Source organism: Mesoplodon bidens (genome assembly GCF_964165515.1).
Source record: "Mesoplodon bidens genome assembly, chromosome: 15".
Lineage (NCBI taxonomy): Eukaryota > Metazoa > Chordata > Mammalia > Artiodactyla > Ziphiidae > Mesoplodon > Mesoplodon bidens.
In genome coordinates, this window is record NC_138171.1 from 22,937,788 (window position 1) to 22,956,175 (window position 18,388).

At 40.0% G+C, this 18,388-nt stretch overlaps 1 protein-coding gene across 5 annotated transcripts in view; it reads left to right on the top strand.

Moving 5' to 3' along the window:
- Positions 1-18,388, top strand: part of NDRG3 (NDRG family member 3) — an 87,069-nt gene that overhangs the window by 57,567 nt on the left and 11,114 nt on the right. For all 5 annotated transcript variants that reach the window (XM_081256953.1, XM_081256955.1, XM_081256956.1 and 2 more), the window contains 5 exons: positions 55-117; positions 1,177-1,237; positions 2,285-2,371; positions 4,115-4,171; positions 17,441-17,544. In XM_081256953.1, the coding sequence (XP_081113079.1) occupies positions 55-117; positions 1,177-1,237; positions 2,285-2,371; positions 4,115-4,171; positions 17,441-17,544 (372 nt within the window). The remainder of the gene's footprint in view (positions 1-54; positions 118-1,176; positions 1,238-2,284; positions 2,372-4,114; positions 4,172-17,440; positions 17,545-18,388) is intronic.

The following is an 18,388-nucleotide window of genomic DNA, read 5'->3' on the forward strand; positions in this document are numbered from 1 at the left end:
GCGATGGGGAACTGTGATACATTCTAATTCGGGAGGTTTCCTTCTGGATTTCAGGTACCAGTATCCGACAATGGATGAGCTGGCCGAAATGCTGCCTCCTGTTCTCACCCACTTAAAGTAAGTTCATTCTCCAGTTCTTTCACATGGTTTTTGTTTTTTGTTTTTTCACACTTTCTACTGTGTGTCTGATCTGAGGGATATGACGATGAGCAAAACAGTATCGTCACTACCCTCGTGGAGTGTGGAGCTTCCATTTTGGTGAGGGAAATAATTGACAACAAGTAAGCAAGCAAATAGTCACAACCTACGTGCTGTAGAAGAAGTCAGTGGGGATGTTGTGATAGAGAATAAGGGCAGGGTGTACACAGGTAAGGCTAATTGAGGATTGCCTCTCTAAGAAGGAGTCCTTTAGATTGAGACCTGGAGGATAAAAAGGAGTTACCTAAACAGAGAGCCAGGACAAGAGGATTCCAGACAGAAGGAATATGTCCAAAAGGCCTGAGCCAAGTGAGCAAGTGGGAGAAAGTCACAGGGTGAAATCTGAGAAATAGACAAGGACCAGATTGCACAGGTCTCACAAATCAGGTAAGAATTTGGGATTTTATTCAAAAGACAAAAAACACCGAAGGGTTTTAAGTGCTATCCAATTTAGTCTTTTAAAATGATCACTCTAGATATGTAAATTGCACATCAGCAAAGCAATTTACATTTTTAAAAAGAAATTACTCCAGCCGTGGAGAGAATGGTTTAGAGAGGGGTAAAAGAGAAAAAGCAAGGGACCGGTTAAACTGTTACAACAATCAGGCAAGTGATAATGATAGCTTGGTACTGGATACTGCCCAGGGGATGGAATGGAGTAGGAGAAGGCAGATGGAAATGCTTTGAAGGTAGATTTGCTGATGGGTTGGATATGGAGGTATTAGGAGAGTGAGCTGTCAAGGATGACTCCCAGGTTTTAGTCATATTTCATTTAATCCTTAAAATCAACTTAGAAGTAGGTGGTCATATTCTGTTTTATAGGTAGGGAGCCCAGGCTCAGGAAGTTAAAGAAACCTGACCAAATTCTACATCCAGTAAGCATCAGAGCCAGATTTGAACCCAATTGCATTCTTTTCATTATGCCATCCTACCTCCAAATGAGTTAACCCTGTCAATGTTGGTGTGTCCCATTCACAGCCTGAAAAGCATCATTGGGGTTGGAGTTGGAGCTGGAGCTTACATCCTCAGCAGATTTGCAGTAAGTACATGGAGGATTAGTCTCAACACCCTTGAGGCACTGCCTAGGTCACAGCTCTTACTGCTGTGTTAAATGACAAGGAACTGTTTTGGATCTTATGTCAGTTTTTCTATAAATTCTGTCAACAGATACAGGTTTGTATAAGGCCTTGCTTTGTACTTAGAGCACCTGAAGAATAACAAATGAGGGCAAGATATCATCAATAAAAATAGTTCTCAGAGAATACTTATGGTGGAATTTCTTACAACCATTAAAATTTTATAAGAAGAGCTTGTAATGATATGCAATTCACATACACCATAACCTTAACAAAAAGGTTAGAATACAGATGCACATAAAGTTTGTCATAGGCATAGGAAAGCACTGAAAGAAAACATGAAAATACTAACAGATTGATGTTGTGTGGTTAGATAATATGAGATTTTATTTTCTGCTTTTTATAATTTCTCTGTTTATCAAATTTTCTATAGTGAGCATAATCGGAGGGGAAAAAGTAAGCTGGAAAGTTTTTAGTTTACATAGAAATGTTCTTATTGATTTCTATTTAAGGAACTCTTTCCCAAATGCCTCCTGGGTGAAGGGCGGTCTTCTGGAGGGTGGTATCACCTATTCATGTGGTTTTAGAAAAAAACTTAAGAAGTTGCTCTTGGGGACAAGGTGTATGAGTATGAAGTAGCCAGTCTAAGCCTCAGTAGCCCCTTAGGCCGTGTAGTCCCAAGGGCACTGCCCCAGCAGGGGAGACCCACCATGAGCTAAACAACTGTAGAGATACCAGGTGCCGTCCTCTGCTGTGGAAATAAAAACCATCTCCCCCGTAGATCTTTGCCAGGCGAGATCATTTGATGGTAATTTAGGAAGCTGGTTTTCCAGATGCTAAGCTAGATTTATAGAGCTATTTTTCTAAATATCCTCCCTAGCACCTCTCTGACCTTTCTTACTTTCAACTCTGAGGCATTGAGGCCTTGTAAGAGGTGACTAACCATGCTGCAGTATTTTTAGAAGAAGCTGAGAGTGGGGCTCTTTACTGTTGTCTTTGTCTTGTTTCAGCTCAATCACCCAGAACTCGTGGAAGGTCTCGTGCTCATTAACGTTGACCCTTGTGCCAAAGGCTGGATTGACTGGGCAGCTTCCAAAGTAAGACCAGTGTCCATTGGCTCATCTCTTGGTCCCTTCTCAAAATGGCTTATCTGGTTTTTATTTTTATTTTTTCATTCATACGGTCAAGGGCAAGAAGTTTTAAATATATAGCTTGATGAATGTTTACACATGTAATCACCACTTAGTCAATATACAGAATATTTCCAGCTCTCTGCTTAATACTTCCTCCCTTTCCCAGAAATAACTGTTATTCTGACTTCTACCACCATAGATTGGTTTTATATATTCTTAAACTTCATATACTTGGAATAATAGAATATATATTCTTGTGTATCTTGCTTCTTTGATTCATCATTGTGAGTCTCAGTCACGAATGGAATACTATGCAACCAAAAACTTATGGGTTTTTTTGGTTATTTAAGGAAATGTGAAAATTCTCATGTTTAAAAAAACAGATAATAAAATTTTGTTAAATACATATATGCATTTATAAGGAAAATAATTTGCTACCGGTAGTTACATCTTTGGCTGGTAGCATTACAGATGATTCTTATTTTTATTTTATGTATTCTATGTTTTCCTAATTTTCTATGATAAACATGTATTGCTTTCATAGTTACTTTAAAATATTAAACTATTCCACCTGCCAGCAGACCAGATTCTAAAAAGTTTATCCATTCCTCCCCACATTTAACTTCTGGAGAAATGATGTATTTCCTAGCTTTGGATGAAATATATTAACAATGCTATTGCCAGATGCTATGGAAATTCTTTCTTACAACCTGACTTATTTAAAATTTGTTTTAATTCCTATCTAGGATGTGGGTACATTAAAACTTACCTGAACACTCTTAATAACGTGATACAACCTAGTAAAAATTCTTATAAAGCTTTAGAATGACCTTATGAGTATTAAACATGAAATGAAATAGGTTGTTAATTCTTATTATCTTTAATGTATAACCTGTGGATCATTGATAACCCATGTGAAGATTTCTGGGCTTCTTTCTTGCTTAATCTTTCTGGGACTACATGATCCTGCTCCACCCATATCCACATCTGTCCCCCTGATTTCCTCTTGTCCATCTCCACCCCCAACTCAGTACTTCACCTCTAATCCAAGTCAGCAGTAGGAATTGAGCATAAAATCAACAAAGAAGGAAGGCTTAAGGAAATCAGCAACATAATTTGAGATGGAAATTTTTCTGAAAGTAGACTAACAGTCTGCAGATTTACACAGATTGATGCATTTATTAGACTGTGATGTGCATAGTTTTGAAATGGGAAAAATTAGGAGAAAAATGTTCAAAATGCAAGAACATTCTGTAAACATAGCAATTTCCTCCCACTACTTGAAACGAAGATAGCAAAATTAAAAGAAAGAGAAAAATCATTTTTTCTTTTGGATGGCTTGGGAGTAGTTGTAAGTCATTCCTTATTAACTGTAAACCCAGTGTAACTGCGGAAATACAGGCAGGAATGAAGCAGCTAATAGCTGTGAGTTCTCGGTCCCACGTTTTCAAAGAAGTAATGGCAGCATTTCTTCTAGCCACCTATTTCAAAGCAGGCTATATTTTATTACCCTGGAAGGAAAACTTTTCGTTTTTTTCTGACTTGTTCCTTGTTCTCAGGTTTCCTGGGACCACCATCTCACGAAAATGTGTGACACTGAGTTGTGTTGTTTATTTGTTGAAGGATAACATATATACAAGAAAGTGCACAGCTTGATAAATTTTTACCCATGCTAACTCCCTTGACACCAAGTTTTTATCTTTGTAGCTCTCGGGCTTGACAACCAATGTTGTGGACATAATTTTGGCTCATCACTTTGGGCAGGTAAGTGCCTGCGCCAGCCAGGAGAGGGGTGTGTTTACTGGCTTGTGTGCAAAGTCTTACTCACCTCAGGAAAGAAGGGGTGCCCCAGAACTCACCTGATCCCAGTGGGTTACCACTTTCAGTGCCGTGTGAGATGCACGTGGCCCAGCAAAGGCCAGTCTTAGGGGAGAGGCATGAACTCAGTGCCACGTGGCTCTCGGCATTTGGAGAGAGGAGAGAAGGCAGCCCCCACCGCCGACCTGTTCCCTGTGAGCAGATGCCATCTGTTCATGTTTGACAACATCATGTGCTTCACCAAGCATGTCTGGAGCCAAAATGAGGTCTGGGAAGGGCTTCACAGAAATAGAAGTTTCAGAGAAAAAGATACCAAGAATGTTAGTGCTGAAAGAACCTTAGAGATTATCTTGTTCAAACCCCATGTCTTACTGGTGAGGAAACAAGTCCACGGAGGAAATGACAATTATATGGATAATTGTTACGTGAAAGAGGGGATCCCAGTCCTCTTTTCAGAGAGAAAGTGAGTTGGATAACAGAAGTCTTACACCAATTACAATGTGTGTTTTCTCCTACACCACCAAACAATTCTCAGACACCAGCTGGGTGTCCTGCAGTTCAGCTCAATGATGCCACTGTCTACCTGGAGATAGGTCAGATCCAAAAGATGGGGGCTCGGTCCTAACAACCAAGCCACCACCACTGCTCCCCCTTCCCCCACTTCAGCCACCAGTTGCCACTCCAGGTTGTCACCTGTGCTTCTGACCAACCAGCTATATAGATCAGAGGTTCCAACAACCCCCTACTTGGGTTCAGTTAATTTGCTGGAGCGGCTCAGCAGAACTCAGAGAAACATTGTACTTACTAGATTACCGGTTTATTGTAAAAGGACACATGACTCAGGAACAGCCAGATGAAAGAGATGCATAGGGCAAGTCATATGGAAAGGGGCACGGAGCTCCCATGCCCTCTAGGGTGCACCGGTCTCCCAGAACCGCCACGCCTTCACCAACCTGGAAGCTCTACCAGTCCCGTCCTTTTGGGGTTTTATGGAGGCTTCATTACAGAGGCATGATTATGTGGTAATCAATTCAATGGCCAGCTCCTCTCCCCTCCCCGGAGGTGGGGACTGGGTGGGATTGAAAGTTCCCACCCTCTACTCACAGGGGCTGGTTCCATCTAGAAGTTACTTAGGGGCTTTCCTAAAATCACATCGTTAACAAAAAAAGATACCTTTAGGGCAGATAAAAAGATATCAACCTCATATCAAAAAAAGATATCAATCTCATCAGTTTGGAAATTCCAAGCATTTTAGGAGCTCTGTGCCAGGAGTGGGATGAAGACCAGACACATATTTCTTTTTTTTTTTTTTTTTTTTTTTTTGGCGCTACGCGGGCCTCTCACCGCCGTGGCCTCTTCCGCTACGGAGCACAGGATCCGGATGTGCAGGCTCAGCAGCCATGGCTCACGGGCCCAGCCGCTCCGCCGCATGTGGGATCTTCCCAGACCGGGACACGAACCTGTGTCCCCTGCATCGGCAGGCGGACTCTCAACCACTGCGCCACCAGGGAAGCCCCCCAGACACATATTTATTATTATAAATCACAACATCACAGATGACCTATGAAGAAGCAATAAATGAGCAATGAGTTTGGGGAGCTGTGAGGTGTCTGGAGTTGGGGAGATGAAAACAATATAAATAGGAGTAATGCGGGCTCAACTGTAGTCTCTGTACTGAAGGAAAATGGTTGGTGGGGAGAAAATTAGCATTTACTGAGTACTCATCCTCTGTAAAGCACTTTGACAAGTACTTTTAGGTACAAACTCAGTTATTTTTCATGTGGTTCTATTAGACTTATTTTAAAATGGAGAAACTAAGGGCCAGAGAGGCAGCATAACTTGCCACCATGGTTCAGGTGGCAAGTGGTTTGAATGCAGGCCAAGCTACCTCCAAAGCCCATAGTTTTTTTCTTTCATTGAGATTTTATTTTATCAAAGGTACAAATTCACACATATTTTAGAGTAGAGACGTTCTGCAGGGCTTATTACAAAGAATCTGCCACTCACCCTATTTCCTTCTTCTTAGATTAATTCTTTTAGCTGATTCTTTTGGGTTTTGCCTCTTTAATTAAGGTATTTACTTGCATATAGTAAAGGACACAAATCATAAGTGCATCTCAGTGACCTTTTATATTACATACATATACTCCTTTGTAACCACCACCAAATCAAGTTACAGAACATTTCCATCATCCCCAAAAGTTTCCCTCATGCCCTTTCCTAATCGCTATAATCCCCCTCCCCAAACAAGGTATTCACTATTCTGTTACCTCTATACATTATCTTGCCTGTTCTTAAACTTTATATAAAAGTAATTACAGTGTACACTCTTCTGGGTCTGGCTTCTTTTGCTCGGTATAGTCTTTGAGATTCAACCATGTCATTCTATGTATCAGTAGTTCATTCTTTTATTCTGTGTAGCAGTCCATTGTTATATACCATGAATGTTCCTATGAACATTTGGGTTGTTTCCAATCTTTTGTTTTTGTTTTACTATTATATTTATTTATTATTTTTTAAAAATTTTATTTATTTATTTTTGGCTGTGTTGGGTCTTCGTTGCTGCACGTGGGCTTTCTATAGTTGGGGCGAGCAGGGGCTACTCTTCATTGCAATGCGAGGCTTTCTCACTGCGGTGGCTTCTCTTCTTAGAGCACAGGCTCTAGGCACGCGGGCTTCAGTAGTTGTGGCATGTGGGCTCAGTAGTTGTGGCTTGCAGGCTCTAGAGCGCAGGCTCAGTAGTTGTGGCACATGGGCTTAGTTGCTCCACGGCATGTGGGATCTTGCTGGACCAGGGGTCGAACCTGTGTCTCCTGCATTGGCAGGCAGATTCTTATCCACTGGGCCACCAAGGAAGCCCTGTTTTACTATTATAAATAAAGCTTCTATGAACATTCTTTTCTCTTTTTTTAATATTTATTTATTTGGTTGCACTGGGTCTTAGTTATGGCAGACGGGCTCCTTCGTTGTGGCATGCAAACTCTTAGTTGCGACGTGCATATGGGATCTAGTTCCCTGACCAGGGATCAAATCCAGGCCCCCTGCATTGGGAGCACAGAGGCTTACCCACTGCGCCACCAGGGAAGTCTCCTATGGACATTTTTGTATGTGTCTTTTTGGACATATGCTTCCATGTCTCTAAATATGCATATATTTCCACTTGTTGATTTTTCATTTGTAGGCATTATCTGTTGGCATTCCATTATGAAAGATGATTTCTCTCATATACACATACACACCGACCCCATGACACACGTTTGTGTTTTCCACCGCTCCATCCTCCCACTATAATGTAATTTGGATTAGATCAATTTCCAGCATTTACACTAGCATATAAATGTTATTCAGAGCTGAGCCATGACAGATTTCTTTTTCTGTACATTTCCCCTTTACCCAGTGACAGTGTTAGAATTTTTAAGTAAGGGCCACTGGGGGGACACTGCAAGGTGATAGTGGCAGGAAGGCACTTCCTTTCCTTTTTAAAAAAATTTAAGACTTCCCTGGTGGTGCAGTGGTTAAGAATCCGCCTGCCAGTGCAGGGTACATGGGTTTGAGCCCTGGTCCGGGAAGATCCCACATGCCTCGGAGCAGCTAAGCCTGTGTTCTACAACTACTGAGCCTGCGCTCTAGAGCCCACGAGCCACAACTACTGAGCCCACGTGCCTAGAGCCGGTGCTCCACAACAAGAGAAGCCACTGCAGTGAGGAGCCCCCACACTGCAATGAAGAGTAGCCCCCGCTCGCTGCAACTAGAGAAAGCCGCGCACAGCAACGAAGACCCAACACAGCCAAAAATATATTAAAAAAAAAAATTTAGCCCAAGAATCAGGGCTTGCCATACAGAAGGCCTGGTGACACTCATCTCAGCAGTCTTCAGGTCACACTTTCTCCATCCTGTGGGCTGTTTCCAGGGTCCAGTCAGGAGACAGAAACCACACACTTTGAGTTGAGAAAATTTAACAGAATATTGTTAACTAGTAGAAGGTTGCTTCCTTCTCAAAGAGGTGAAAGAGGACTCTCAGGTGTCTAAAAGTAGCAGGTGTTGGAAACCAGCAGCTACTCCTAGGTAGAGTGCATGTGGACACTCAGGGAACTGTGGACTTAGTTGGGCCCACCCCCACCAAGCCTGACAGTCATGCCTCTTCAAGGAAGGTAAGGTTTCCACAGAAAGTACAACCAGGCAGGAGTGAAAAAACTTGCCAGAGGGTGAGGGCTGTGACTGGTCCATAGAGCCACTCACCAGATGAGGGAGACATTTGTCTAAAATAAGGTCTGAACAGCTGCAGAAGCTCCAGAAGCTGCAGCTGGATGGGGGAGAACCTGGGCCTAGGGTGCAGCTACAGCTTTTCTACGAGAATTCCTGACACCTTGAGCCAGTGGCTCCTGTGCTAAATTTTAAAAAGGGACTGGCAAACGGAAAATGTTTATGCATTCTAGCTCCAGTACTACAAAGAACAGTGGATCTGAGGCTGAGGATAACTGGCCCAGGTTCTTTGCCCAATGGCTAGTGATCCCTGTCTGTCCGAATTTTATAAGGGTGGATCACTGAAAGGCCTGTGTATACACCAGGTGAGGCTTATCCCTTGGGTGATTAGACTGGGCCATTTCCTTGGGGAGCCCCTGATGTCAGCAGCTTTAGGTCTCTTCTCTGGGACTGGTCAGATTCCCCAGATAAGCTTTGAGGTTACACACCAGACACTAATGTTAGTATTCTTGGAGCCAAGTTCAGAAAAAGACACAGAGCCTCAACATTCAGGCTTTAAACTTTCACTTTTCAGTATGGTGTATCTACCCATCTGGGCCTGTGGGCTTCCAGATCAAACACCTTGTGTTTTATTGTTTCCAGAGAATAGACCTTCAGTCTTCTTCTGAGGTGGGAAAAGGGAAGTCCCCCAGAATGCAGGGGAGGGATCTGGAGCTCCGGCTGCTTTATGCTTTGTTCCCATTGGACCACAGGTGCAGATAATTAGAATGATCATAGTCTTTGGTTTGTAATACACCCTCATCATTCATTGGTCATGCACATAACCCACTTTTATTTAGTTAATTAGCTAGTTATTTTTAATAATGTAATAAGCACCCAAGATATTACCACCCAAAGCAAAAGCTAGGGTTTGACAGTAACCTGCATCTAACCAAATGATACTCTGAGGAAACTATCATCTTTTGTCAGTCCTTTGTTTTCCTTTATGATAGTGTTACTGAATTTATATGTGTTCTTTTACATTATGTACATATTTCTAATTATAAAAGGATATTATGCTGATGTAATTTGGGAAACTTTTTTCACTTAAAATTGCCAAGATTTATCCACATTACTGCTGGATGACTGTGAACAGTTTTGTATATGCCTCCTGCTTTATTCGTACAAAAATCTGTCTTGGGTGTAAGTTTAGGAGTGGAATTGCTGGGTCTTAAGTGTTCATATATCATAAAATTCAGACTTTTAAGGTTTAGTGGTTTTTAGTATATTTATGGAGTTGTGTAACATTGCACTATCTCATTTCAGAACATTTCCATCACCCCAAAAAGAAACACCATACCTCTTAACAGTCACTCCCTATTCTCCTTCCCCCTGTACCTGACAACCACTAGCCTACTTTCTGTCTCTGTGGATTTGCCTATTCTGGACATTTCTTAAATGGAATCATGTAATATGTGGCATTTGTGTCTGACTCCTTTCACTTAGCATGTTTTTGAAGTTCATCCATGTTACAGCATGTAGCAATACTTCATTCCTCTTTATGGCTGAATAATATTTCGGTGTATGGATATACCACATTCGGTTTATTAGTTGATGGACATTTAGGTGTTTCCCACCTTTGGGCTATTACGAAAAATGTTGCTATGAACATTCATATACCAGTTTTTACATGAACATATGTTTTCGGTTTTCTTGAGTATATACCTAAGAGTGGAATTGCTGGGTCACATGGTAGCTGTGTTTAACATTTTGAGAAACTGCCAGACTGTTTTCCAAAGTGGCTGCACCATTTACAGTCATACCAGCAAAACATGAGAGTTCCAGCTTCTCCACATCCTTGCCAACATTTGATGTTGTCTGTCTTTTTGATTAGAGCCATCCTAGTGGGTGTGCACTAGTGTCTCATTATGGTTTTGATTTGCATTTTTTTAATCTTCTTTGGAGAAGTGTCTATTAAAATCTTTTACCCATTCTTTAGTTGAATTATTTATCATTTTATTATGAAGTTGAAGATTTCTTTATATGTTCTTGAAACAGATCTTTAGATATATGAAATGCAAATATTTTCTTGCATTTTGTGGGTTGTCTTTAACTTTCTTGATGGTGTCCTTTGAAGCACAAAAGTTTTTATTTATCTATTTATGTATTTATTTTTGTTCGTTTAACCTAATGAAAGCATCTTTTTTTGTTTTGTTTACATTTTATTGGGGTATAGTGTTGATTTACAATGTTGTGGTAGTTTCAGGTGTACAGCAAAGTGAGTCTGTTATACATATATCCACTCTTTTAGATTCTTTTCCCATATAGGCCATTACAGAGTATTGAGTAGAATTCCCTGAGCTATATAGTAGGTCCTTATTAGTTATCTATTTTATATGTAGTATTGCGTATGTGTCAATCCCAGTCTTCCACTTTCTTCCTCCCCCCACTTACCCCGCCCCAGTAACCATAAGTTTATTTTCTACATGAAGCACAGAAGTTTTAATTTTGATGAAATCCCATCTATTTTTCCTTTTGTTGCTTGTACTTTTAGTGTCATATCTAAGACACCATTGCTTAATCCAAAGTCATGAAGATTTACTCCTATCCTTTCTCGTAAGATTTTTATAGTTTTCGCTCTTAACGTTTAGGTCTGTGGTCTAGTTTGAGCTAATTGTTTGTACATGGTGTGAGGTTGTGGTACCAGTTCGTTCTTTTATATGTGAAACTCCAGTTGTCCCAGTACCATTTTAAAAGAGACTTTTCTGTGTCCAGTGAATTGTCTGGGCTCCCTTGTTGAAAACAAGTTGACCATAAATGTAAGGGTTTATTTTGGAAGGCTCCTTTTTATCCTATTGATATTTGTCTAGCCTTATGCCAGTATCACAGTGTCTTGATTACTGTATCTTTGTAGTAAGGTTTGAAATAGGGACGTGTGAGTCCTCCAACTTTATTCTTTACCAAGATTGTTTTGGCTGTTTTGGATTCCTTCCATTTCCATATGAATTTTAGGGTCAGCTCATCCATTTCTGCAAAAGAGCTAACTGGGATTTTGATAAGGATTGTGTTGAATCTGTAGATCAATTTAGGGAGCATTGCTATCTTAACAATACTGTTTCAACCCATGCACATGGAGTGCCTGTCCAGTTATTCGGGTCTTTTAAAATTTCTTTCAGCAACGTTTTGTAGTGAAGTCTTCCCACTTCTTTTGTTATATTTTTTCCTAAGTATTTTATTTTGGGGGTGCTATTATAAATGGAAAGCTTTCTTAATTTCATTTTTGAATTGTTTATTGCCAATGTATAGAAATACAATTAAGTTTTGTATATTGATCTTGTATCCTTCAACCTTGCCAAACTAATTTATTAGCTCTAATTGTTTTTTTGTGGATCCTTAGGATTTTCTACATACAAGATCATGTCATCTGCAATAGACATAGTTTTACTTCTTCCTGTCCAGGCTGGCTATGTTTTCTTTCTTTTTCTTGCCTAAGCAGAGCTTTCTAGGCCCTGGATAGCCTCTGGTACAGTGTTGAATAGAAGTGATAAGTGGACATCCTCATCTTGTTTCTGATCTTAGGGGAAGCCATTCAGTGTTTCATCATTAAGTATGATGTTAGCTGTGGATTGTTCATAGATGTCCTTCATCAGGTAGAGGAAGCTCTCTTCTGTTCCTAGTTTGTTCAGCACTTTTATCATGCAATCGTGTTGGATTCTGTCAGATGCTTTTTCTGTATCTATTGAAATGTATGTGTGACTTATGTTCTTTATTCTTTTAATATGGTGTATTACATTTATTGATTTTTGTATGTTGAACCAGCCTTGCATTCTCTGGATAAATTCCACCTGCTCATGGTGTGTAATCCTTTTTATATGTTGTTGCATTTGGTTTCCTAGTATTTTGTTAAGGATTTTTGTGTCCATATTCATAAGAGATATTAGTCTATAAGTTTCTTATGTTGTCTTTGTGCAGTTTTGGTATTAAGGTAATACTTGGCCTCAGAGAATGAGTTGAGAAGTATTCTCCCTTTTATTTTTTGTAAGAATTTTGGAAAGATTGCTGTTAATTCTTTAAATGTTTGGCAGGATTCACAGTGAAGCCATCTGGGCCAAAGTTTTTCTTTATGGAAAGTTTTTATATTACTAATTTAATCTTTGTTTCTTCTTGAGACACTTTAGGTGGTTTGCATCTTTTTAGGAACTGGTCCATTTCATGTAGGTTATCTAATTTGTTGGCATATAATTATTCATAATATTCCCTTATAATTATTTCTGTTTCTGTAAAGCTGACAGTGATGTCTCCTCTCTCATTCCTGTTTTTAGTAATTTTGAGTTTTATCTTTGTTTTTCTTGGTTAGTCTAGCTAATTTCCGATTTTATTGATTTTCCCCATTCTTTTTCTATTCTCTCTTTCATTTATTTCCACTCTCATCTTTATTATTTCCTTCCTTCTGCTTGCTTTAAGTTTCCTCTCCTTTTTCTAGTTTCTTAAGGTGGAAGGCTAGCTATGAATTTGAGATCTTTCTTCTTTTTTAATACAGGAATTTACAGCTGTAAATTTCCTTCTAAATATTAACATAGCTGCATCCTATAAGGTATTTTCATTCATTTCAAAGTATTTTCTAATTTCCTTGTGATTTCTGCTTTGATCCATTATTATTTAGGAGTATGTTGTTTAGTTTCCCACATTTCCTTCTGTTATTGATTTTTAATTCATTCCACTGTGGTCAGGGGATATTCTTAATATTTCATTCCTTTTCAAATTTATTGAGACTTGTTTTATGTCCTAACATGGTCTATCCCAGAGAATGTTCCATGTACACTGAGAAGAAAATGTATTCATTCTACTGCTATTAAGTGGAGTGTTGTGTAGATGTCTGTTAGGTCTGGTGGTTTATAGTGTTGTTCATTTCTTCTATTTCCTTGTGATCTTCTGCCTCGTTATTCTATCCTTAATTGAAAGTGGGGTATTAAAGTTGCAAACTGTTGTTGTTGAATATTCTATTTCTCTCTTCAATTCTGTTTCATTTTGCTTCATCCGTTTTCATTGTTACGTCTTCCTGATGTTATGTCTTTTTTTTTTTTTTTTTTTTTTTTTTTTTTGCGGTACGCGGGCCTCTCACTGTCGTGGCCTCTCCCATTGCGGAGCACAGGCTCCGGACGCGCAGGCTCAGCGGCCATGGCTCACGGGCCCAGCCGCTCCGCGGCATATGGGATCCTCCCAGACCGGGGCACGAACCCGCATCCCCTGCATCGGCAGGCGGACTCTCAACCACTGCGCCACCAGGGAGGCCCCTATGTCTTTTTTTTTAATATTTATTTATTTGGTTGTGCTGGGTCTTAGTTGCAGTAGGTGGGCTCCTTACTTGTGGCTCGCCGGCTCCTTAGCTGTGGCATGTGAGCTCTTAGTTGTGGCATGCACGTGGGATCTAGTTCCCTGACCAGGGAGTGAACCTGGGCCTCCTGCATTGGGAGCGTAGAGTCTTAATCACTGCGCCACCAGGGAAGTCCCAGATGTTACGTCTTTATTAAACAGGACTTTCAACCAATCATCCTTTGTACCATGTTTACCCTCTGCTTACAGAGAGAACTGGTGCAGACAAATCTTGGGCCTTTTCAGGCTCCTTGGTACATGATCACTTACTTTTTTCACTTTCCCCACTGCCAGCCTAGCCGCCTTATTGAGTCTGTTAAATGAGTGATTACAGTCTTCCTTCTGCTTTCCCACTTTCAAATGTTATTGCTGTTGTCACTTTTCTTTGTTGTCTTTGTCCTTATGAGTTTATGGCTTATAAAGAAAAAAATTTACTGTTATTTTTATGATTTTTCTGGAAGGAGTAAAACTGTATTTTAATCCAGGATCTTTAATTGGAAGTTTCAAAGACCATGATCTTTCCACTGCATAGTGCTAGGTAGAGTGGGTACTTTCCTGAAGACAAAGGATGCTTGGTTTTGACTGTAGACCTTAAAAACCAGTTCACAGAATTTACAAAATTCCATGCTAAGTGCTCTGGGAGAGACAAATGTATATAAGATATGGCCCTTCTTCTCCAGGAGCTCACTCTGTGGAGAGATGAGATGTACAGAAATACTGCTATGGCACATGTAAAAAGGGATAAGTAATAAGAACTATTGATACCTTTCATTGAACGTCTACAGATTTCAGACAGACGTGTTATGTACGTTAAACAATTCAATCTAATAATCTCATAATGGGAATTGTATTAGTCCCACTTTCCAGGTGAAGAATGAATTGTTTTATACAAGGCCAGCAGCTAATAACATATCAAGGGAGATTTGAAGCCACGTGTGTCTAACTCTGAAGCTTTCCTCTTTCTACCATGTCAGGGTATCTTAGGAGAGGCCCCATTAGGGACCTAGAGAAATTCAAAGGCAGGAGAGCATCAAGGAAGGCTTCAAGGTGGAGGCATCCCAGCTGGGCCTTGAAGGGTGGATAAAATTCAACATTTCAGATTTTGGGGGGAAGGGGATCATTCCAGGAAGGGGGAATAGTTTGTTCAAAAGCCAAAGAGGAAGGAATTATAAGATGCATTTGGGGGTTTTCAATAACCTGGTGGTAGACTTAGTGTAGGATACCTGCGGGAGGTTAATTGCCAAAACAGCGCCTGACCTGGAAGAATGAGGCCCTGAGGTGTTTGCATTGGAATAGGGGAGAGAATTTTAATGATTTTTGTAAAGTAAGAACAGCCTCACAACATATATATAATGTGTGTTTAATTAAAAATGTGTGAGGTCACAGACAGTGGGTTGTCACAAGGCTGAAGAGTTCATTTAAAATTTAAGCCAGCAAACATGTATATGGAATCTAAAAAAAAAAAAAAAAAGGTTCTAATGAACCTAGGGGCAGGACAGGACTAAAGATGCAGAGGTAGAGAATGGACTTGAGGATACGGGGAGGGGGAAGGGTAAGCTGGGAGAGAGTAGCATTGACATATATACACTACCAAATGTAAATAGATAGCCAGTAGGAAGCAGCTGCATAGCACAGGGAGATCAGCTCAGTGCTTTGTGACCACCTAGAGGGGTGGGATAGGGAGGTTGGGAGGGAGACGCAAGAAGGGGGGGATATGGAGATATATGTATATGTATAGTCGATTCACTTTGTTATAAAGCAGAAACTAACGCCATTGTAAAGCAATTATACTCTAATAAAGATGTTAAATAAAAAATAAAAATAAATAAAATTTAAGCAAACAAATGCTTGTATTGCTCTTATTGCTTTGAAATGAAAGCAAATAAGTTTTCTAAACGTTAATAATCTCATCTTCTCTAATAAGAAAAAAAACCCACAGTGATATCCCCTTTCTTATCTATCAAATTAGCAAAAATCAAAAGTGATCATTTGTGCTAGCAAGCCTGTGGGAAAACAGGTAGAATAAATAAATGAGATGGCTCCATATATCCTGATAAGGAATGACGACCTCTGCCATACTTTTAAGTGGAAAAGCACAGTGTAGAACGGTACGTGTAGCCGACTACACTTTGTGTTTTAAAAAAATGTGAGTGGGGGGGTGCAATTTATACGTAACAGCTTTTCCTGGGAAGTTCCATTAGCACTTAAGCCAGTTTTACCCCTTTTATACCAATATCATTCCTTCTCTTTTTTTTATCTCAAACTTTGCTGCTCAAGTTCCCCTTCAGACTTTCAAGGGGGAGCTGGATAGGTCATTTCATCTCTAATTGCCATGTGGTTCATTTGTTGTTCACTTTTCTTAGTATCTTCAGCATTTATCACGTTTCTTTGGAATGGCTCCAGTGCCCTTTAGTTTCAGGTAGCCTCTGATCCAGTTGGTAAGTTTCCTACTGTATTCTTGGCTCAGTTAACCCATATAGTAGTGAGAATGCAAATACACGTTCTCCTTATCTCTGTTTCTCTACAAGGCTTGCTGGTAGTGACCTTTACACACTGCTTTAGATTTACTGACTCTCACTATCCCTGATACATTTCTTTCCTCCAGTGTAAACATTTTCCGTTCTGCTTAACACTATTTACTGGGGGGGGGGTGTATACATATATGTACATACATGCTTATGTACACAAAAACCTAGCAACTCGTTCTGGTGGCCTCCAAGAAGACCAGCAAGATAGGGACCGCTGGACAATGGGTAATGGAGAGGGAGATTCTCTTTTTACTGATAGACCATTTTGTTTCTCTTGAATTTTATACAGGGAGTATAGCCAATATTTTTTAATAACTTTAAATGGAATATAATCTATAAAAATTTTGAATCACTGTGTGGTACAACTGAAACTAATATTATATTATAAATCAATCCTACCTCAACAACAAAAAATAGTATTGGTAATAATAAATAAATGATAAATTGACTTAATAAAGTATTATAAATGGAATGTAATATATAATACTACAATGTATATTATTAAATGATAGTATATAAATAGATATTATACCCATTATATTGATGAAGATACAGATAAGTTAATTATGCAGATTTATGGCTAATAAGAGAAATGTTACTTTCCACTTATTTTATACATTACAGTCCATATAACTTTTCTTATTTAATTTTTAAAACAGCCCTGGCAGGTAGCTAGTTATTATCTTTATTTACAGACACTCTATTTTTATGAGAATGGCAGAACATGAATAAGACACAAATAAGGAAACTAGGCTTCCGAATGGTTAGGTCACCTAAGTTTCACATCTAGTACTCGAATCCAAGTTTAGTGCAGCTTCTTCTGTGCTGCAGAGAAGGGTATTCAGAGCATATCCCCAAGTTTTTGTGCTTGATTTGGAGTTGATTACCAACCTTTTCCATCATAGCTTCTTTGGTGCCCTCATTCAACACAGAATATGGCACTGAACCAGTCTGATGCAAATAAAAAAGAAGCCATTCAGCCTCCCAGTACATAAGTAGGCCCCCCAGGCTCTGCCCCATCTCCCATCATGGGCAGGGAGCTTTGGCTTTGGGCATTGAGAATGCAAACCAAACAAGATAGACTTGTACTGTAGCTCAGAAGTTCACCTGTGTCTTCTTTTCATTGTTCTAGGAAGAGTTGCAGGCCAACCTGGACCTGATTCAAACCTACAGACTGCATATTGCCCAAGATATCAACCAAGAAAACCTGCAGCTCTTCCTGGGTTCCTATAATGGGTACAGTTGTTTCTGTTCCTTCACTTAAATGCAGACTAGGTCTAAGAAGATAACGGATATTTAAGAGAGAAGGAGAAGAGGAAATAAACTACTTCTTCCAGTGTTGTGTGATGGGATTGCTTTCATACTTTTCACCACAGTAGAAGGGGAAGGGCTTTCAGACAGAAATGAAGACAGCTTTCAAGAGCAATGCATGAATTGAAGGCTGTTTCAGGCATGTTCAACTACCAGTTGTACTTTTAAGATGTTTTGAGACCAGAAGTACCTAAAGTTATGTACACACACAAAACACACAAATTGAGGTGGCACAGAAAGATGCATGTAGAGGAGGCAAAGAATAGAAGTCTTGGGCCCCAATTCAGTCTCTGCTGGTGTCCTGTCATGCAGAAGTGACACACGGAGAGAAGCTTAATTCTTATCACACACGGAGAGAAGCTTAATTCTTATCTTGGGACCAGCTTCTCCAAGGTGAAAATGTTAGCTCCTTCTAGCTTTCTGGGTACATGGAAAAAGATTGAGGAAATGGGTCAGCTGTAACTTACCCAGAGTCACACAGCCGGTCAGAAGCAAAGCCAGGTTTTGAACCCAGTCTCTCTAGCTCCTTTGTGTAACAAAGCCTCCTTATTTTTCATTGAAATCAGAAAGGTTATTAAGTACTGCACTGAACTGTTAATTACCAGGAGAATGTTCCCCCAAAAAAGTTCCCCTTGGACCTCCATGGCGGTCCAGTGCTTAAGATTCTGTGCTCCCAGTGCAGGGGGCAGGGGTTGGATCCCTGGTCAGGGAAGATCCTGCATGCCATGTGGTGTGGCCAAAAAAAAAAGAAAAAAGTTCCCCTTAAGAA